Source organism: Trachemys scripta, chromosome 4 (genome assembly GCF_013100865.1).
Source record: "Trachemys scripta elegans isolate TJP31775 chromosome 4, CAS_Tse_1.0, whole genome shotgun sequence".
NCBI classification, from domain to species: domain Eukaryota; kingdom Metazoa; phylum Chordata; order Testudines; family Emydidae; genus Trachemys; species Trachemys scripta.
In genome coordinates, this window is record NC_048301.1 from 75102340 (window position 1) to 75114442 (window position 12103).

A 12103-nucleotide genomic window follows, 5' to 3' on the forward strand; every position below is an offset into this window, starting at 1 on the left:
TTAGAGACTAACAAATTTATTAGAGCATAAGCTTTCGTGGACTACAGCCCACTTCTTCGGATGCATATAGACTATATGCATATGTCTATATGCATCCGAAGAAGTGGGCTGTAGTCCACGAAAGCTTATGCTCTAATAAATTTGTTAGTCTCTAAAGAGAGAGTAGGCAGCAAGAGCTACTAGTCTAAAATCCCCCGCATAGCTTGGGATGATTGTCTCCTGTGAAAGCCAGAAGTGGTTTAATCTTTACCACTGCAACAGAAAGGAAGGGTAGGGGGGGGAAAAACAGGTGCTAACTTTTGTTTTTGCCCGTGGATGCTTTCCATCTGGTTTCACTGTGAGCCATGTACATGCTTCTGCCACCTATTGGTGGCTTGTGGGTACTGAGCACCCCCTATTTTTTTCCGTGGGGGCTTAAGCCCCAGCGCACCCACGCAGTCTGCACCTACATAGTAGGGCTTCGGTCTAGAATGGAAGTCATCAGCAACCATGCTGTCCTGATAATCATTCCAGTTGTCTCAGTGAGACCAGCTTCTCTCCCTCAAGTAAATGTCACTCTTGGAGGGCCCATTCAACTATACCATTTTCAGTTTGCCTCATCATAGTAAACCTCCTTCCATGTGAGGAAAGCAGGATGTAGTCCCATTCAGAGAGCATGTTGGCACAGTTACAAGAAAAAAGTGAGGCACTGCCTTTTCAGTCTTACAACCAATCTCCAATTCCATGCAAGAAACTCACTTCCCACTGGAGTGAGCACATTACCCTGTAATCCCCTGGCAGACCAAGGGGTAAGGGTTGAAACTTGGATCTTACTCTCCTCCTCCCACCAGAAATCAGAGGTTGACTATGCTGCCAATGAAGCATTCCCAGCAGAAGGAGCAATAGGCAGAGCTCATTTTTCTGGCTTTAGACCAGAATATTTTATTTGCTTCTGCTGAACAAAGTGGCACTGATTGGTAGCGAATGAAAATCAAAATATTTGTGGTCGGTTAAGATGATCCTAGCTTTCTGTAAGCCACACATGCAATATGTTTGTAAAGTGTGTGTTACAGAGGCCCAAAAAGCTTGGACTGAGATATCTGTATTCTTGAACTACACCTCGTAAGGCTAACTAATTTTAAAAATAAGTTGTTCTTCCACTTATCAACAAAAAGATGAGATGACAGGACACCCATCTACATTTTTACCTCTGTTGGTTCTTTAAACACAAATTGTCTTTTGGGTGGAAGCTGCTCTCTTCTCATCCAGGTCTGATCAGTGCCCACTGACACAAGATTCCTGGCCGCAGAAGCCCCCGGAGCTAAGGCAAAGAAAAGAACAGGCTCAAGCAAACTAGTGGGATCAGAGAAATGAACATCTCACTATGTGGAAAACCCAATATTCCTTTAAGGGACAACTAATGGAATCACTGTTCAGTTTTCAAGGATTTCCCCCTTACGTCCAAGTTTTAAAAAAGAGCAAGGGAAGAGTCAGTCGTGTTTTTAATAATCATTAAAAGCACCTAAAATCTAGGACAGGAGCATTTTTAACTAATTTATAAACTGAAGTGAATAAAAATTTAACCCAATTGACAAAAGTGAGTCATTTAAAATCATAGTGGCCATTGTTTATGTTAGACTATGGTAAGTTAAAGATAGTAGAGGCTTTCCATCAAGGAGCTCATCCCCCCTATGGTGCTGAAAATATGAGAGTGGCGTGGCTTCAGGGAATATTATGGTTCTACTCAAAAGATATTTAGGAAATGTCTTTATTACATACCCAAAAAATCTATACACCAGGGGGCTGAATTAAGGTGATACGGGCAACTTGAATTCCAGCATTTCCTACCTTCTGAGCACTTCAGTTTGCAATGCTCTTTTAACAGTTCTGCGTGCGTAATTTTCTAACTAAAAAAAGAGAATCCCATCACCGTTTGAGAGCATAATGTAGTAAAATCTCATTCTGTGGGCCAGTTAGTGATAGCAAGGTAAGAGAGGTGTCATTTTGATTCTGTAGATTTTTACCAATCAAATGACACCTCCCTTACCTTTTTATCATTAACTGGCCCACAGAATTACACATGTTCCCACATTTCATGTGGAAACATACTGAGCACTCCCACTCTGGTATTGGTCATCAGCAAGACTGGAACCCGGATACCCAGCACAGACCACTACAATTTGTGCTGCAGGAGAAACCGGTAATAAGCTGTGATATTCCGTATGAATCAACCACTAGTGGGAGACAATATAGATTAGGGAGACTTACATGATTAGTTTTTTTGCAAGCATAGGAATACTGGGAATCAGGCATCCTGGATTCTATTTCTGTCTCTGCAGAGGAGTATGGACAACACTTATGGAGAGCACAGCCAAACACAGATTTGGCACGTCATTCTAAAAGGCAAAGAGGCTGTGGACTAGACTTGGGTCTACCATTTTGGAAACCTGAATTCTACTCCCAGCTCTGAATTGCCCTTGTGCAACCTCTCAGTCATCCCATCTTGAATCTTGGGAATTAGATTTGTCTGCTTGATAAGAGAGATACAAGGACCTTCTTGATAATAACGAGTGAGAAGAGCATGGAATTATTAACACTAGAGTCAGTGGAAGGTCTCCTCCTGCACACCTTCCCCTAGGCCAAACGGTATTTTGTTGCTGCTGCAGCATTGTCCACCAAGGCAGGATCGCTAGCTCTATGCTTAGTATGCACAAGGCTCAGTGGAGGTAGGGAGCAGCCTCAGTGCAGACAGAATGTATAGAGATTTTAAAAGAAAGTCTATAACAAGTCCTACATGTGCAAATGGAGACTTTCCCTTCGAGGTCTGCAAATTTCAGTACATTTCTACAGGGGTAGCAAAAAGCTCTCTCACCCCTCAGGACTATTACCTTACCAAATTTCAAGTTTTTATTCAAAGCATGAAAATACTAGAGCTCCTTAAATAAATGGCTGGGAAAAAATGAACACTGGCAAAACTACCCTACCTGTTTTCCCTAACTTCTTTCTCAGAATGGATGATCTATTTTTCTGAAATTTAAAAACAGATAAGTAAATAAATAAATCTGCACGAGGCAGAGGGCAAGCATGGAAAGTTTCAATCTTCATGTTACAAGGTGGCAAAGTTATATCTTAGAAAAAACATGGGCTTCTAATGCAAAGCATTAGACAGCCCAACTACAGGTGTTCCTACCAGCTCCCCCTATAATACTAAATGTTTGGGTCGCAGATGAGCAGAAAGTCTTTATATAATTCATTTCCTCAAGGCAGCTCAACTCAGCTAAACTATAGTATCAATCCTCATGGAAATTATAGCTTTCTCCAATATTCCAGCTGGGCTATTGGAATCAAATGATGTGTCCTGGATCACACAAGAAATCAAATTCATTCAGGATTAGAACAGCTCTATAAAATATTAGGAAAAACTTAATTAAAATTATTAAAAAAAAAAAAGAAGAAGATTAACATAACCAGGAACACACAAAGAAATACACAATATCTTGCCTGCATATGAGGCTGTTCTGCTCTTAACAGGTCCAGACCAGCCACCCTGTACTCTGGCTCGCCGTCTTTTATCTTCCATGATTTTTCACAGCACTGGTCTAAATCCCTCCCTGTGTTTCAAACATAAGAAACAAGCTGGTTAGGCAATTTAGAGCCAAGTACAGTATTAAAATATCAACAGAGTTTATGGAAACACTTTTCTAGTGAGCTGGTGCATTACACATTATGGACTTCGTCACTTGCCTTACCCCCACTGTTTAATTTGTTCCAGGGCTTGCCAGGGTTGAGCCCCTGAACCTCTAGGCTTGAAAGTTCATAGCCCCAACACCTCTGGGCTTGCTGCATCAGTTATGAATGTAAAAAAAATTGCTTGAGCCCTGGCACATAATTTTCTTGAGCCCTGGTACCTCTTTCATTACAAATTAGGCACTGCTTACCTCCCAACAAAACCTGCCCAGGCAGACTTTAGTAAGTAATTCTGATTTCCTATAATGTCCCTTTCCTCACTATTTATTCCTTTTCTTACACCCTTAACCTAGCCCTGCTTTCTAATCCATAAACTCTACAGGGAGATGACCTACACATCTCCCCCTACAGGGGAGGGGGATTTTATATCTGAGTATTGTACTATGCATGTCCAGACATTTCACATCTTTTCTAGACAGCCAGCCAGCCAGGCACCTGTTTCAAACATGTGACCACGAAACCCTTCCTTTAGGTTAGTACATTTCGCAAACCTGCTAGCTGTGTAAGAATATCCTATAAACAGAATTTATGCTGCCCTTGCGGATGTTCCTTAGCATCGCCTAGTCTAATGACATCTATGTTACCATAGTAACTAGGGTACCTCCTCAGAGAGGAAAAAGAAATATGGGGAGGGAATGAAAACAACAAGGAGTCCAGTGGAACCTTAAAGACCAACAGATGGAAGGAGGGAATGCACGATGCTAGATAAAACAAATCAACAAATGGCTGGGCAACAGGCTGTGCCTGTGCTTAACTGCAGTTAAGTTTTACTTAACTTACCCTAGTTTTACTATGCAGCACCCAGAGCACCAGAGAAACTAAGTGGGCACATCTGTGCATGTGTAGGAGAGTGTTTGCTTGCGTGTGCATGGAGGAGGAGTGTGTGTGTGTGTGCACGCACAGGTGCAAGGGAGTGGGGGTTGGTGGAGGGGAGTGTTGGGAGGGAGGAGTAGTTGTGTGCCTACTGGGAGCAAAGAGGAGTTTATGTATGTGTCTGTGCATGACAGGGCACAGGAGAAGGAATAAGTACTGGTGAAAGTGTGAGAGCATGGGTGGGCAGTGGTGCTAGAACAATTTGTATAGTGGGGCTGCTGAAAGCCATTAAAAAAAAAAACAAAAAACAAAAAAAAACCTATAAACCCTGTGTATGATGGAAACCACTTCAAGCCAGGGGGTGCTGCCACACCCCCAGTACCAGCACCCGTGTGTGGAGGGGGGAGGGTGAGAAGGAGCAAAACGAAGGGAATTGTGTGTGGAGGGAAATGGGGCAGGAGTGTGAAAGGAGATGTCGGAGGGTTGCAGAGGAGAGTGGGCATAGGGTGGCAGGGAGGGTGTGCAGCTGAGTTTGTGCAGGGGGCAGCAGAGGAGGCGATGTGTGGGGGTGCAGAGGAGGGGGTGCGTGCAGTAGTGGTGAAGGGTGCAGAGGAGGGTGGGGGTGGAGGAGGTTACAGGTCTGTCATTACAAGTTTTGGAAGCGCAGCGCGGAGTAACGCTGGAGTAGCGAGACCCGCCAAGCCCTCACTGAGGGTCGGGCCAGGCTCCAGCTCCACCCGCGTTTGCTCCCTTCAGGGTTTTGCGGTTTCCCGCAGGGAGATGCCCCCAGTCCGCGCCCTCCGACGGGCGGCATCTGTGTGCCCGGCCCCCCGGGGACAGCGCCCGCGGCCGGTGGGGCTCTGCTGGGGGGCAGCGCGGGGTTTGCACGGCGGCGCCTCACCCTGCCCAGCTGCGCGGGGATCCGAGTGCACCGTCCGGGCCTGCACCAGCCCCACTCCGCTCCGCCCGGAAGTTGCTGCTGCGGCCGCTTCCTGAGCCACCCGGCTCCGCTTCCCCGCGCGCCGGTTCTGTCCTACCCCGGGCCCGGCCTTAAACGGCGGCGGCTCGACCCCGCCCAGGGCCGGCGCGGCTCTCGCGTGTCCAGCCAGGCACACCCGACCCCCCTCTCCCACTGAACTGGTAGTGGAGCCCGCAAAGTCCGAGCAGCTAATTATTATTTAATCTATGCTGGAGACTCACAACCTCAGACCAGGGCAGCTCTTGCTGTTTGTACAGCAACAATCACGCTGCTGGCTACTACATGCCAATGATTATTTCCAGAGGGCAGCGAGCATGGGGGCTTGTGGCCTCAGTAACCCATTTCAAAAGTCCAGAGCTAGAAGTTGTGTCAGTGCTGCTCGTGTATTTCCTTTCCCATTGCTACCTCAGCTAGATAAGCTATTTATGGTCTCCACGAAGGGGTGCAGTTGGGGGATACTACAGCTAATTTTAAGTTTAGACTAGCTACAGCCTTGAACAAGTTATTAGCCTCTGTCTAAGGAGGATAAAAAGAGGGAAATTATGATCCTGACTCATTAGTCACTTATAAAATGAAGATGCAAAAGCACTGAGTAATGATTCTTCACTATACCACACCCATGACTATATGCCTACAGATAGAGCATTGACCACTCATGAATCTCAGGAAGGATGAGAATTGGCCTGCAGAAAAATTCAATGGTTAGAACAAAGGAATGTGCTTCATGTTGACAGTGGTAATGCTATTAACATACCACAGCTCTGACTATTTATATTTTAGTGGAAGGATGGCTGCCTATTCCACCTAGCAGAATGGGTTTAGAGAAGAATTCATGCTGATGCAACAGTTTGCTAATGCTAAATATATGGTTACATGCCTGTTCCACAACTTGTTCAAAGAGAGGTATTTTACATGTCCATTCTACTTTAGTTGGCTATGCACCAGAACTGGATAACTTTTTCCCACGATGGTACCTTTTGGGACAACACATGCACCCTCTAGCCCTCTTGTGTTGCTTGCCTAGAGAATAATGTTCTTAACTGTCAGGGTGGTTAAACACTGGAATAAATTGCCTAGGGAGGTTGTGGAATCTCCATCTCTGGAGATATTTAAGAGTAGGTTAGATAGATGTCTATCAGGGATGGTCTAGATAATACTTGATCCTGCCATGCAGGCAGGGGACTTGACTCGATGACCTCTCAAGGTCCCCTCCAGTCCTAGAATCTATGAATGGGATAGAGCTGCCCTGAGCCATCTCAGTTCCTTCTCACAGCAGAAGCCAATGTACCTAGCAACTATGATGCAGAGGGGAAGGATGGTGAGTTGTGGAATGGACATGTGCAACACATCTTGAACAACAGTTATAGAACAGATATGTAACCATTGTTTTGTCTTTGATTCATTGCACATCTGTTCCACTTTAAGTGATTCACATGCAGTTTCTGCTAGAGGAAGATAGGGACAGGTGGCCTGGGAGATGGCATAATGAATGGTAAACATATGAACCGAAGACCACGTCACAGCCCTGCAACTGTTGGAAACCAGAACATTGTCCAAGATAGCTGCTGAAGGCCCCTGAGCCTTTGTGGAGTGGGCTAGCACTCTGTGCAAGAATGGAACAGTAGCCAGGTCTTAAACAAATACAACTAGAAATCCAGGAGATCCTCTGGGAGATAACTGTTTCCCTTTCATACAATCAGAAAATGAAACAAAACAATTGAGGGGATACCTGAAATCCCGTAGACTGGCCAAGCAAAAAGCTGCTTCTATTCTAATGTCCAATGTATGTTTTATTGATCTACAACAGAACCCCATGTACTCATCCTTGAGAGTGAGGCTCCAGAAAAAAAATTGGCAGATAAAGTCTGATTCAAATAAAAATCCAAAACCACCTTAATAAGAAATTTGGGGTAAGCACATAAAATCACTATCTTTGTAAAAGAAAAGTATGCAAAGGGTCAGCCAGAAGAGCTTGCAGCTCAGCAACCCTCCTAGCCGAGGTAATAGCTATTAAAAACACAACCTTCATTGGTAGACGGGACAATAAACAGACGGCCAATGGTTTGAAAAGGAGTCTCATAAACCCTAATAGAACTAAGTTTAAATTCCAGGAATAGACTGAATCCTTTACAGGAGGAAAGGAAGTGTCCAAACCTTTTAAATTCCTGATAGCAATTGGGTTGGAGAACAGATTTGCCACCTCCCTATAGGAGGGTGAAACAAATAGCAGGAAGGTATTCCCTGAATGAACTGACAGGACAGATGAAGGTAGTCCAAGATAAAATGGATAATAGCCATAGGAGGAATTCCTCTATCAAAATGAAAACCTTTTCCATTTCATAAGGTCTGTATATCTTGTAGAAGACTTTCTCCTATTCAAAGGAACACTCTGAACTATGGCAGAACAGGCAGACTCTTAATGATCTAACCATTTAGCATCTGGGCAGTTTGATGCAGACTGACAGGACTGGGATGCAGTCTGGCCATGATCTTGTGAGATTACATTGAGGGAGGGGAATTGGATCTCAGAAGTTCAACAGACTGAAAAACTAATGTTGACAAGGCCAGGTTGGTGCTATTAGGATTAGACTGGCATAGTCCTGTCTGATGTTGGCTAGTACTCTGGACACTAAACACTATGGGGGAAAGCATAAAGAAGCTTTCCCTTTCATAACATCAGAAAGACACCCATTATTGACCCAGGGCTGAGGCCTCCTGTCAAATTGAATCTGTTCTGGCAGGTGGCAAACAGGTCCAACTCTGGTACACCCCATGTGGATCTGAGGGAGACTTGTGGTCTCTAATGAATGACCTCCTGAGTCTGTCTGCTGGTGCATTCTGAAATCCCAGGAGATTATATGCTTTCAGCGATATTCCGTTCTTCATGCAAAAATTCCAAAGGCCCAATGCATTTTGGCAAAGTGGGGGGGGGGGGGGGGGGGAGACGGGAGGAGAGGAGGAGTCAGACTTGGCCCTCCCTGTTCATTGAGGTCAAATATCACCACAATGTTGTCTGTGACAATCTGCACTGAGCAGCCGGCTATGTGAAGAAGAAATACTCAACAGGCCAGGCATATAACACAAAGCTCCCAGGTACTGATGTGGATGGTGAGATCCTGATGTGACCATAGACCCTAAGTTCTTAAATTTCACAGATTTGCCCCCCCCCCCCCCCCCGCCAAGTACTGAAGCATCTGTGACTAGTGTCACTGAGGGAAGATTATTACGAAGTAGGAATCAAATAATCAATACTGCAGATAACTCCTTTGGCTAATTTCACTCTCAACTCTTCCCCTGCCCCCGCATAATAAATTAACATCTGTGAAGTTGTAGACATAGACAACAGATACAGATGTGTGCCTCTATAAAACAACTGGGTATATTTGGTTTAAAGTAAGTCAGTGGACTCAAAGATTTAAGCAACCCCTAGAAGAGGTTACCTGTCAGCAAGTTGCTCAGGCAGATAACAAGGTTTCTAGTTACTTAGGTCTTCAGGGAAAAGTTTATGAAACAACTTTTCAGCATAGGCAGAATACAAGCAATACGACCAGGATATATTTTATGTTTAATCCATTTTACTGGAAGTGTCTGTCTATACTTAGTATATGCAGTGTTGTTGTAGCTGTTTCCCAGACCTGAAGAAGTGCTCTGTGTAAGCTCAAAAGTTTGTCTCACACACCAACAGAAGCTGGTCCAATAAAAGATATTACCTCACCCACCTTGTGCATCTATAATTAGAGTGTCTCTTCACCTCAGCTGGGAAGTTGCTTATCCTGGATGATTCCCAACTGATGGGATAGCATGGGGTGTCCAGCTGAATCCTCAGGCTTCTTCGATCTTAAATCTGGTTAAGTACATCTGTTACAGGCAGTTGCTTCCTTCAGGTTCAATCTGACTGGTCTCATGTCGAGCAAGTCTGGTTTTTGGCTCTTCAGAACCACGTTCTTCAAATACTCACTTGTTCAGGAGGATTTTTCCTCTAAGATAGTTAACATAGTCTATAGGTTAGTGAAGATTAAAAGGATGAAGGTTGTTAGGTATACTGCAGTAGAAGAACTTTTAAAAGGCTCCGTTCTTTGAGCCCTGTTCTGGGTAAGTCAGAGATACAGTAGTGTGCTCTATACCAGTGGCTTTCAACCTTTCCAGACAACTGTACCCCTTCCAGGAGTCTGATTTGTTTTGTGTACCTCAAGTTTCACCTCACTTAACTTGCTTACTTTCTAATTTTTACCATACAATTATAAAATCAATTGGAACATAAATATTGTACTTACATTTCAGTGTATAGTATATAGAGCAGAATAGTCATAGGCTGTATGAAATTTTAGTTTGTACTGACTTCACTAGTGCTTTTTATGTACCTGCTGTAAAACTAGGTCAATATCTAGAGGAGTTGATGTATCCCCTGGAAGACCTCTGCGTACCTCTAGGGGTACGTGTACCCCTGGTTGAGAACCTTTGCTCTATACTAACTTCTTTCAGCCTTTCTAACCTTTTGATTTCAACAGTTAGAGCAGCACAGTCTCTGAATTGTGTGTGTCTCCCTTTTCTCCGGCTCAAAATTGGTTTGTCCCCTTCTGATGACTTTCAGGACTAACTCCTCTTTTACAGATTTGTATTAGGTGTGTTGATAAGGGGAATCTCTCCTCTCTACTATTTAAGAGACACAAGAGGCCACCCGTCCTTTTGGAACCTTTTCAATGGTAATTTATTAAATATTTTAACACGTTGAAAAAAATCTTAGTATTTCAAACTTTTCACCCCGTCACACTCAGGAAGCAGGACAACCCCACGTTACTGGTAGCGACTTAGACTTCTCTTTCTCGCTATTAAAAAGAGCATTTCTTGCAAGCTTCTCCAACAAATCAGCCCGGTGGAACACCGCCACTCCTAACCTAAGGCAGAAATCCTTTTCTGCACACTGCCAAATGTGCGTCAGTCTGCAATGACTATGCAATATAGGATGGCTGAGGGAAATAGAGAAAGTGTAACTTCGACCTTGCTGCTCAGTGTTTTCAGTCCTTCTGCTCACATTCCTCAGGCAAGGAGCCTGTATATGAGCTTCTCTTCTACCTCATTCTCCTCTTATTTCGTTTCCCTTTTGTTGCCCAGTGTGATCACACTTTCCTCCTCCGAGTTTTCATTTAATATCGATTAAGTGGCAATTGACCATTATGAACCTACAATCTAGTGGTATTACTTTCATTTTTTTTTTTTAGTAAAATTTTGGAACTGTAACTTTCAATATGTGGAAAACTTAAAAGGGAAACATTTCATGAATCTTTTGTTCTATTTGGTCTCTGTACATTTATGTAATGCTCACTTGATTTTCAGAAGCATTGAGCACCCAACAAATCCTAAGAAGTGAAGGGGAGCTGCAGGTGCTCAGCACCTTTGAAAATGAGGACACGTAATGCTTTCACAAAATTTTACTAAAAAAAAATCTTGCTGTTTTGTGGCACTGGGGCTTCATGGTGAATGAATTGTATCTGCTTAAAGGGAGATCCAGTTCCCCAATTTCTCGCTGGGACTGGGTAATGGACATGGAGTTTCCATGTTTGAAAAGGCAAGTTTGAGTAAACGCTAACCCAGCCTTGTAAAAGTTATGAGAACTTACACAAGATCTACCTGGCCATCCTTATAATGGAACCATTTTTCACTTGCGTGTATAAGCAGCAGCGTTCGCTCCTGTCAGGGAAGAGAACAAGAAGTTTGCAAAGTTACCTCTAATGCTAAAAGTCTCAACTCAGACAAAGTGAGCCCAAGCATTTGAGTTCCCGACAATGAAAAAAAAAGTTTAGAAAACTGTCTGACACATATGTACGTAGTCATGAGTTTTGTAAGTGCTAACTACCTTTTGGTCCTAGACCGTGCTAGGCATCACTATAAATGCTACTGCACTGATTGAGCTATTAACCAGCCTTCCAAGTACATTATTGGATTTCCTCTGCCTCTTTACTTCTGGTTACACTTTTGCCATCCACTTCTGTCTTCTGAAGACAGAACATGTCTGACCTGCTTGAGTATGTGTGTAACTGTCACCATCTAGTGGTATCAGTGCATTGCTACAGTTATTGAAGATTGTTTAGAACAAATGGTAGAAGCCTTTTAAGGCCAAAGTCACAGATTCTATCCTCCATGTTACAAATTTGCATCATAGTAATTGTGCTGTCCATATAGTTACCGATTTTTTTTTTCTGTGCAGACTACGTCCTTAGACCTACCTACCGTGTGACTGACCTCACTTCTGTTCCACCATCTCACTCAGAAAAAAGGGAGTGCAAATAATGCAAGAACTGGAGTTACATAGGGTTACCATTCGTCCGGATTTACCCGGACATGTCCTCCTTTTCATGCTAAAAATAGCGTCCGGGGGGAATTTGTAAAGCACTCACAATGTCCGGGATTTCCCCCCTCCCCCGGCAGAGCAGAGCGAGCGGCTGGGAGGGCTGCAGAAAAGTCCCGGGCTGGATTCAGGAGCAGCTGTAGAGGAGCCAGATCCGCCCTGCATTCTGAGCAAGCAGCTCTCCCCTGCAACCCGGTCCGGCAGCACTGTGCAGGGCCAGGGACCGGGTTTTGTTGTGC

The 12103-nt window shown here is 44.1% G+C and overlaps 1 protein-coding gene across 2 annotated transcripts in view; it reads right to left on the reverse strand.

Moving 5' to 3' along the window:
* ALKBH3 (alkB homolog 3, alpha-ketoglutarate dependent dioxygenase) overlaps positions 1–5593 on the reverse strand; it is a 51768-nt gene extending 46175 nt beyond the window's left edge. The window contains exons 1-3 of one of the 2 annotated variants that reach the window (XM_034769628.1): positions 5441–5593; positions 3481–3590; positions 1188–1300 (exon numbers count right to left, since the gene is read on the reverse strand). In XM_034769628.1, coding sequence (XP_034625519.1) covers positions 1188–1300; positions 3481–3559 — 192 coding nt within the window. In that variant the 5' untranslated portion in view covers positions 3560–3590; positions 5441–5593. Of the gene's footprint in view, positions 1–1187; positions 1301–3480; positions 3591–4506; positions 4832–5440 lie in introns of those variants that run through there. The other variant, XM_034769629.1, reaches the window with a different exon arrangement.
* Between the last annotated feature and the right edge of the window lie 6510 nt (positions 5594–12103).